At 41.2% G+C, this 10,384-nt stretch overlaps 1 protein-coding gene across 1 annotated transcript in view; it reads left to right on the forward strand.

The window, feature by feature from the left end:
- The window catches only part of LOC107731271 (tyrosine-protein kinase Tec-like), a gene marked incomplete at its 5' end in the record, with an annotated part of 18,004 nt that extends 7,626 nt beyond the window's left edge, over window positions 1-10,378 (forward strand). The window contains 3 exons of the mRNA XM_016542317.1: window positions 7,382-7,500; window positions 7,582-7,739; window positions 10,082-10,378. Of these exons, the coding sequence (XP_016397803.1) occupies window positions 7,382-7,500; window positions 7,582-7,739; window positions 10,082-10,159 (355 nt within the window). The remainder of the gene's footprint in view (window positions 1-7,381; window positions 7,501-7,581; window positions 7,740-10,081) is intronic.
- Window positions 10,379-10,384: the final 6 nt, after the last annotated feature.

Here is a 10,384-nt window from a genome sequence, read left to right on the forward strand (position 1 = left end):
GACGCGTTTCAGAAAGGCGGGGCATAGAGGAGAAACAATAATGTACAGTATGTGGAAAATAATGTGTTTTTTTTTACTTTAAACCGCCTAAACACATTTCATTACACCAAATACACAAAATAATGTTCTTTTTAGCAACATCATATGACCCCTTTAAAGTCATGAACAAACATTCTTAGAACATTCATGGAACAGTTTTTAAACATATCAGTTGGACGCCCATCTAATGTTTTTTAAATGTTTAAACTTGTTTCAGGACATATAGAAAACATTCAAAAGTAACTGCCATAATGATACAATCAATAAATGATCAAATTGTACGCTCCCTTAATGTTCATGTTTTAATGTTTTTAAAACATTTTGAAGCCTTGCACATTCAGAGAACATTCAGAAATCACGTTTTCATTATATAATAGGAATTTTAGGAAAAAAAACTTATAATAAAATTTTTTTTGCCCAATTAAAGGGGTCATGACATGGATATTTTAAAAACAAATAAATATGCGGGAAAATTATTATTTTCAACCCTCATTCTGACTATCTCTCTAAAATGACCTGTTTTTAAGGGGTGGGTCCTTTAAAGGGGTCATATGATGCTATTTTAAAGATCATTATTTTGTGTATTTGGTGTAACAGAATATGTTGACATGCTTTAATGTTCAAAAAACACATTATTTTTCAAATACTGTACATTATTGTAGGTCCTCTATGCCCCGCCTCTCTCAAACACTTCGTTTTCAACAAAGCCCCCTCTTTTGACAAGCGCAGTCTGCTCTGATTGGCCAGCTGACCCAGTGGATTGTGATTGGCCGAACACCACAAGCACGCGTGGGAAATGTAACGCCCCTTACCATAATCGCGAGCTTCATCTTTCAAAGTAAATATCAAGACAGTTAATAATGTCGTTAGTTTTACCATTAGTTCAAGCCCGAAAGGGCAACAGAGTCGTGTGACAGACACAGTGATGATGCAGTACACAAGCCGCGGTTAAGACAGCTGACGTGCTATGATTTCTGACAGACAGTTCACACTCCTGTGATGTGACCCTGTTCCCCTCACACACACACACACACGACGCGTTACTCTGCGCTGCGCAAAACTCCGCATTTGAACAGTTAATAGCAAATACTTAAACTAATAACAGAACATACTTACAGTTGCTGATTCAGAAGTGCCAGATTGTCATAGCAAAGTAAGTATTAACCCTTTTTTTAGTTTTTTTTTTAGAAATAGCCTTTATGGTCGGCCGACATGTTGCGCCTTTGTGCTTCGGGCGTCCCGAGTTCGAGTAGATATGTGGGGGTGTGTTAGAACGAGCCGTTTTAGGTAGGTGTGGCTGACTCTTAACTTTTATAAAGAATATCTCTTTGGATTTGAGACTTTAGTCTTTGCAACTTTACAGATCTTCTTTATGCACCAAGAGCTTGTAACACTCCAAAGAGAAAGGAACAATTGAAATCGCATCATATGACCCCTTTAAGGCTTGTCAGTAATCAGTAGGGCTGTCCTCGACTAAGGATTTTTCTGGTCAACTAGAAGTTGTTCATTTTAAGCATTAGTCGACTAATCGCACGTTTGTTAATAAATCATTTAAATCATAATAATGAGCCTTTAATTGCCTACATAGCCTAATAAGCGCTCAAGCACACGCATAAAGCTTGCCACGGCACACTGGTAGAAGTAATGATTATGAATGTGTCAGGGAAAAACAGTAAGGAAACTGCATTAATATTTTAATAATTAATTGATAAACTAGTGCTTTCTTTGTTCTCGGTTTAAGAGATGAAGTCGGCGACACTGACTCGTCATCTCCGCAGTAGTGATGCGCCTGTATGCATGTTTCATACGGATTACATAATCGGAGAATATTTGTTTTCCATTTGAATTGGTTCATTTGAAAGTAGACACTTCACTCTCTATATGTTTGTATATTTTTAATGTCTGTAAGGCAAAGATATAAACGGAGTTTCACGCACAAGTTCACAGAGACCGAGACGGCAGAAAGCGCATCATGTTTGCTTTCATTATTTTACAAAAGCACGATTTGTTTTTATTGTGAGTGCACACAAATAAACGTAGAGTCTTTACAGATTTGAAAGATGTATTACTCTTATCTGTATGACCAAAAATTACGGAGTATTTTAAGAGTAAGTGAGCGCACCGGCGCCTCCATCTGTCCTGCAGGAGCCCAAGCGCGCTAATGTTCAGCTCCACGCTCTGCACAAACACGTGAACTGCGCACTTTTTTCTAGGCTAACATTAGATTGAGCTGCAGATTCGAAAGATGTATTACTCTTATCTGAATGAGCAAAAATGAGTATTTTAAGAGCGAGTGAACACCTCCATCTGTGGTGCAGTGAGCTACTGTTCAGCTTCCACACAGACACTTCAATAGTGCACATTTCTCTAGGTTAACATCAGATTGAGCGGCCATGTAAAGTTGCTAATACTTACATATTTCAGATGATAAGCCATATTTGAGGTGGATGTACTGTATTACCACATAGACCAGCCATTAACGATCTGTCCATCACGGACTACGTGACTTCGCCTGTGGATTTTTTTTTCTGCAACTAAGCGACTAATAAAATTTTGGTCGACCAAGCCTCCTCTGGTCGACTAACGATTAGTCGACTATTAGGGGGCAGCCCTAGTAATCAGCCATTGCTATGATTGGCTAACGTCATTGCATAGGAAACAGTATCAACGCCCCCTTGCTATTGCATGTGAGTGTTTTGAAAACAAAATCAAAATAAAGCAGTCATTTCCAGACAAAGCATTATGAAATCATGTACTTACAGTTTGTGAAGCAGCTGCAGTCAGATCTAGTGCCGCTTCATCTTTCAACAGATGTTTCTTTGTGATTCTCCATGACACTGTGCCTCGATTACAAAACAAAATCCTCAGACACGATCCGGGATGCCATTAAAAATAAACTATCCTCTTGTTCCTTATGCTGGGCTCCTTCTGATATCTGTGCAAAGACGTGAACGAGCTGTTTAAACCAAACGCGTCAAAGCAAATGTTCTTTCACTGCATTTGTCCTGACGACAGACTATATATACTGTATACTGTATCCAGTGTAGATAAGAAAAAAAAAGATGGCGCCGGTGGGGTTGGCTGCTGTCACGACTGCTCCGACCACTGTTTGCTTCTTTGCATTTTTTGCATTTCAGTTATTTTAACTAAAGTTTTTTAACAAGTTATTTTAATCTTTTTATTTTTCATCGTGGTTATTATTACCTATGACAAACATACTCTTGTCTCTATTGGTCTACAACTTACTCATTCTCCATCGTTTTTAACACCGGACCCAAATTGGCCAAGCGAGATTCTAAGGGAGAACAAAGGACTAGATCTGAAACGGCGGCCCCATGGGAAACGAGCTGGCGTTAGGAACAGGTTGAGGTCTCGCGCTCACCGCGCTCCCCTGCCTAGCATTCTGCTGGCCAACGTGCAGTCATTGGAGAACAAGCTAGACGATCTTAGGGCCAGGATTAAGTTCCAGAGGGACATTAGAGACTGCAACTTCCTCTGCTTCATTGAGACATGGCTGAATCCAGCGATACTGGATCATGTGATCCAGCCGGCCTAGTTCTTTTCGGTTTTTCACATGGACAGAACAATGGAGTCAGAGAAGTCAAAGGGAGGTGGTGTGTGTTTGATGGTAAACAACAGCTGGTGCGATAGCGGGAGCGCTATCTTTCTCAAGCGTTTTTGACCATCAAATGTCGCCCTTTCTACCTTCCTAGGGAATTTACCTCAATCATCGTCAGTGCAGTTTATATTCCACCTCAGGCGGATACGGGCACTGCTGTATGGGAATTACACGAAGCTCTCACTGATTATCAGACCTATCACCAGGATGCCGCACTTATTGTACTGGGGGATTTTAACAGTGCTAACCTCAAACGCGCAGAGCCAAATTTCCATCAACATATTACCTGTCCTACGCGAGGTAATACAATTTTGGATCACTGTTACACTGCATTAAAAGGAAGCTACAAGGCACAGTCTCTACCACCGTTTGGGAAATCGAATCATGTTTCCATTTTTCTCATGCCACAATATAAACAGAGACTGAAACAAGTCACTCCAGTTCAAAGGGAGGTCGCGTGCTGGTCAGACCAATCAATAGCCACTTTGCAAGACGCTCTAGATGATGTAGACTGGGACATGTTTCGGCGCAGCTCTGACAACATCAACATGTTTACAGAAGCTGTTGTGGGACTCATCAGGAAACTGGTGGATGATACAGTCCAAAAAATTACCATCAAGACATTTCCCAATCAGAAGCCGTGGGTGGATAAAACCATCCGTGATGCCCTGTCATCCCACACTGCTGCCTACAAAGCGGGGCTTGCTACCGGGAACATGGATGAGTACAAGATTGTGTCTTACAATGCGCGCTGAGTGGTGAAGGAGGCAAAGCGGCGCTAGGGTAAGAAAGACGAATCACAGTTTCTTCAAGGTGACTCTAGAAGTTTGTGGTTAGGGCTGAGAACGATAACGGACTATAAAACACCAGCCCACGTGATCATGAAGACTGGCGCTTCTCTTGCAGATGAGCTAAATACTTTTTATGCTCGTTTTGAGGCTGCATCTCACTGCGCTAACGGTGCTGTTGGCGCAAATAAGAACCAAGACTGCATACAGGCGGAGAGCACAAATGCAGGAAAAGCGTTCGTCATTACAGAGGGTGAAGTGAGAAGGGTTTTCCAGAGAGTGAACATAAGGAAGGCAGCAGGACTAGATGGAATCTCAGGTCGGGTTCTTCGAGCTTATGCAGACCAGCTAGCACCAGTGTTCACTGAGATATTCAATCTCTCCCTGGATCAGTCGGAAATCCCCACATGCTTCAAACAGTCCATCATTGTTCCTATCCCTAAGAAATCCCAACCCTCCTGTCTTAATGACTATCACCCTGTAGCATTGACCTCAATTGTGATGAAGTGTTTTGAAAGACTTGTTAGAAATTTCATGACCTCCATGCTACCTGACACCCTAGATTCCTTACAGTTTGCCTATCGTCCAAACCACTGAACTGATGATGCCATTACACATCTCCTCCACACAGCCCTAGATCATCTGGACAAGAGGAGGGGGAATTATGTTAAAATGCTGTTTGTTGATTACAGTTCAGCTTTTAACACTATTATTCCCTCAAAACTAACATTAAAGATGGAGAACCTAGGATTTAGCCCAACCCTGCGTCAGTGGATCTACAACTTTCTATCTGACAGGCCACAAGCAGTAAGGGTGGGCAGACAGATCTCATCCTCACTCACCCTCAGCACAGGAGCACCCCAGGGGTGTGTTCTAAGCCCTTTGTTGTACTCGCTGTACACATATGACTGTGTTGCCACTTCAGATTCCACTACCATCGTCAAGTTTGCTGACGATACTGTTGTGGTAGGCTTGATCTCTGATAATGATGAGAGAGCTTATCTGCAGGAGATTAAAAGACTGGAGGACTGGTGTCAGGAGAACAACCTCCTTCTGAATGTCAGCAAGACAAAGGAGCTGATAGTGGACTTCAGCACAAAACAGGTGAGGAGCTACCAACCCACTATGATCAATGGGGCTTTTGTGGAGAGAGTAGATAGCTTTTGTTACCTTGGAGTCCACATCTCACATAACCTGTCATGGACAAATCATATCACCACCTTGGTGAAGAAAGCCCGTCAGCATCTTTGCCACCTTAGGCACTTAAAAGACTTTAAATTGTCCACCAAAGTGCTAAAAATTTCCTATACCTGCACTATTGAGAATATCCTGACAGGAAACATCACAGCCTGGTTCAGGAACAGCACAAAGCAGGACAGATGGGCCCTACAGAGGGTGGTGCGATCAGCTGAGCGCATTATTCGCATTGAACTCCCTGACCTGGAATCCATCTACAGCAAACGATGCTGTACCAAAGCCAGGAAGATCATGAAGGACCTCAGCCATCCTAACAATGGTCTCTTTTCTCTGTTGACGTTAGGGAAACGCTTTCAGTCGTCCGCGAGGGGCTGTCGCGCTATTTTGTGTTTGTTTATTTTATTAAAGTTTTGTTTAAATGTTCGCCGGTTCCCGCCTCCTTCTTCCCGTGACAACGAACGTTGTTACATACTCGCTGTACACATATGACTGTGTTGCCACTTCAGACTCCCCTACCATCGTCAAGTTTGCTGACGATACTGTTGTGGTAGGCTTGACCTCAGCCATCCTAACAATGGTCTCTTTTCTCTGTTGAGGTCAGGGAAACGTTTTTGCTCCATGATGACTAAAACTGAGAGAATGAGGAAAAGCTTCTTTGCACAGGCTATCCGTGTCCTGAACCAGGACAATGCTAACAAGTTTTAGTTGCACTATGCAACACCATATTAACATTATACTTCTTTTATTATTACAGATTGCACACGCATAATTGCTCTTTACTGCACATACACATACTGCCAGACTGTTGCTGCTACCATCTCTGTACCCAAAGATGTATTAATTCACATCTTTTTTGTACATATAGTCTAAGCATTTTTACTTGGTTAAATAATTTTTATTGCTGTAAATTTTAGTAATCTGTATATTCTTCTTATTTATATTCTTTATTGTTGTAATTTCTTAGTTTAATTTATCTTTATAGTAATTTGTAATTCTATTCACTATTCAACTATTTCTTAGGACACAGTTTTTCTTTCTCTTTTTATTACTACTTTTATAATATTTCTATTTTAATATATAGTCTATTGCATTGTATTCTGTGTGGAGAGTCGTACCAAGCATTTCACTACATGTCGTACTGTGTATGATTGTGTATGTGACTAATAAAATTGAACTTGAATTGAACTTGAACTTGAACTTGATTGTCATTTCTATTTGCTTTTGACGTGATCAAGTGTTAGCCGTTAGCAAGTGAACGCCAGTTGGCGGAGCGTATGCTGAGAGGAAGACTATTCGTCGATGTCTTGCTCTGGAGGCGTGTTTATGCAAATGTTTGTGCCCCTGTGACATCATCTTGCACCTCAGATCCAAAACAAGCCATTTTCTGAGGGTTATTACATAAACGCTTTTTTACTGATGATGAGGACATTTTAAATTATGAAACTTGCAGGATGTTTTAAGCATACAAAGACCTCCTTTGTGTCAAAAGATAAAGGCAAATTTGGTTTATCATGTCATGACCCCTTTAAGAAGAAGAGCCAGCCATGAATCAGTCTAGTTGTTTGTTTTAAAGAAACAGTATCCTGATGTTCCTCCTACCAAAGATATTGGGTTTTTGTTCATCCAAAAGCATCATGTTTTTTGGTTAGATGTGTTTTCTAGAACATTCCACTGCAATGTGAATGAGCTGCAGGCCGATGATTTTGTTCCGTTGGGCTGATGGTGTCTGTTCCCGCAGGTACGTTCTGGACAATCAGTACACCAGCTCCATGGGCTCCAGGTTCCCCGTCAAATGGTCTCCACCTGAAGTTCTTCACTTCAACAAGTTCAGCAACAAGTCAGACGTCTGGTCATTTGGTGAGGACCGGAGGTCAGAGGTCAGGGCTCATGTGTGTGTGTTATGGGTGTGTGCTGATGCATGTGTGTTTGTGTGAACAGGCGTGCTGATGTGGGAGGTTTTCTCGGAGGGAAAGACACCGTTTGAGAACTGCTCCAATCTGGAGGTGGTGGAGAAGGTGACGCAGGGCGGCCGTCTCTACAGGCCACACCGGGCATCTGCGCACATCTACAACATCATGTACCGCTGCTGGCATGAGGTGAGACACACACAGTTCACAATCCATACACCACACATCTACACAGATTACCCATGATTTACAGCCTATGATAGATTATGAAAGTCACTTAAATGTAAATGTAATCCACCATCTGGGCTGGATATGGACTGGATCCGGGTGACTGCAGTGGCCATCTGATCTGGATACAGACTGGATCTGGTGGCTACGGTGACCTCGGAATAAGAAAGAAACAGACTAATATTAGCGTAGATGGCATTCTTCTAATGATGATATCTCCCAAGGGTAACATGTAAAGCGTGAAAGTAATGGCCCTAGTACTGAGCCTTGAGGTACTCCATACTGCACTTGTGATCGATATGATACCTCTTCATTCACTGCTACGAATTGATGACGTTCAGATAGGTATGAACTGAACCATGCCAATGCACTTCCAGTAATGCCAACATAACCTTCTAGTCTATTCAAAAGAATGTTGTGGTCGATAGTGTCGAACGTAGCGCTAAGATCCAGTAGCACTAATAGAGAGATACAACCACGATCAGATGATAAGAGCAGGTCATTTGTAGCTCTAATGAGAGCAGTCTCAGTACTATGATACGGTCTAAATCCTGACTGGAAATCCTCACAGATACCATTTTGCTCTAATAATGAACATAATTGTGAGGATACTACCTTTTCTAGTATCTTTGACAGAAAAGGGAGATTCGAGATTGGTCTGTAATTAACTAATTATTTTGAGTCAAGTTGTGTTTTGTTAATTAGAGGCTTAATTACAGTTTGAAGGTTTTTAGGGCATATCCTAATGACAATGACAAAATTTTTAATAGTCAGAAGAGGATCTATGACTTCTGGAAGCACCTATTTTAGTAGCTTAGATAGAATAGGGTCTAACATACATATTGTTGATTTAGATGATTTAACAAGTTTATACAATTCTTCTATATACAAATCTATTCTTCTTCTATAGTAAAGAAAGAGTGGAATTGTTCCTCAGGGGATCTATAGCACACTATCTGATGCGATACTATAGCTGACGGCTGCATGGTTACAATTTTATCTTTAATAGTATCGATCTTGGAAGTAAAGTAGTTCATAAAGTCATTACTGCTATGCTGTTGGGGAATGTCAACACCTGCTGATGCTTTTATTTTTTATTTTAGCCACTGAATTGAATAAATACCTGGGTTTGTGTTTGTTTTCTTCTAAAAGAGACGAAAAGTAAGCAGATCTAGCAGTTTTTAAGGCTTTTCTGTAGGAGAAGGTACCTTCCCACCATGCAATACGAAATACCTCGTATTACTCATTGTGCAGCTCGCGAGCCTCATGCGGCTCGCCAAGCTTTACTTTGTTGCTCGCATGGCAGTAAATAATACGATGACATGATCATGCAGTCAATACAGATATTTCATAAAAATGTTAAAAACAAGCAGGGCTATAACATAACCCATTAAAAAAACTCACACCATGTCTACACCGGACGCGAGTGTCCGACAAAAGACAATAGAACCCAGTGATCCCCATCAGTAAACTGATGCCTCGTTCTGTTTATTACGAAATGTACTGACACTACGTTCAGATGATTTGCAACTGTCACTTTTATCGCGTCAAGTGTAGAGAGACTTTTAGCGCAACGGAGCGCGGCACGAGTAGTGCTACTCGCGTCCGGAGTAGACACGGTCAGACAGTGTCTGCTCTATTACAACAAATTTATATATTTTAAAAAATACCTAAAACAGCGGCATTACAAGATGGAAACATAGACTAGAAAATATATTTACACTTGCTCTGTCCTACGTCCATGACACTGACTCACTGCGGAGTTGCCAGTTTTAATCCTAACAGCTCTTAACGCCGAATGTGCACTTGGATGGTTAGCCTACATGATGGGCTAGTATAAAAAATTAAATAAAATAAGGTCTTTCCAGCATTAAGGTAATCCTGCTTTTTTTAAAAAAAATTTTATAATCTTGTCTCCGTTACAAATTTGACTGGTAAATGATAAAGAATGATAACCCCTTTTGTATTGCATTGCATTGCATATCAGGGATGACAGATTGATAAAAAGACATGCTATTTATGACTGGATGTAACTTTTGATACTTCACGGTAAAAGTGGCTCTCCGATTGACTTTGCCCTATCGTTGCAGCTCCCATGAAGAAAATAGCGAAGACCACTGTCGTATTGCATACTCAGATTACATCCAGTTGGAGAAGATCAAACATGTTTGGGGTTTCATTTAGTGTACAATGCCCAGTTTTTCTCTGCAACCATTTACAAAAGTAAATGCATGATGCCTAGTGTCCATCACTGATGTCATCACAGCACTCAGAATTATTACGTGTGTGTTTCTTGTTTTCAGAGACCTCACGGACGACCGCCTTTTTCTGAGCTACTGCAGAACATCAGACAGATCACTGAAGAGGAGACAGACACATGAACACACACACACACACACGAGCTCAGAGAACGGGAGGACTGTTGAGGATGTCTGTTGATCTTCAGCATGAGTTGATGTGTGTGTGTGTTTGATGAACTGACATCTTACAGTCATAAGTGAGATGTTTTATATATGTACACTGTAAACATGCAACTTCATGTCAGTCTGTAAGCACCTGAGGACATGAATAAAGATGCTCACCATGGGAGGCGCTGTCACTGTGTG

The sequence above is a fragment of the Sinocyclocheilus rhinocerous genome, unplaced genomic scaffold (assembly GCF_001515625.1).
Source record: "Sinocyclocheilus rhinocerous isolate Xijiao unplaced genomic scaffold, SAMN03320098_v1.1 scaffold1425, whole genome shotgun sequence".
Taxonomy (NCBI): domain Eukaryota; kingdom Metazoa; phylum Chordata; class Actinopteri; order Cypriniformes; family Cyprinidae; genus Sinocyclocheilus; species Sinocyclocheilus rhinocerous.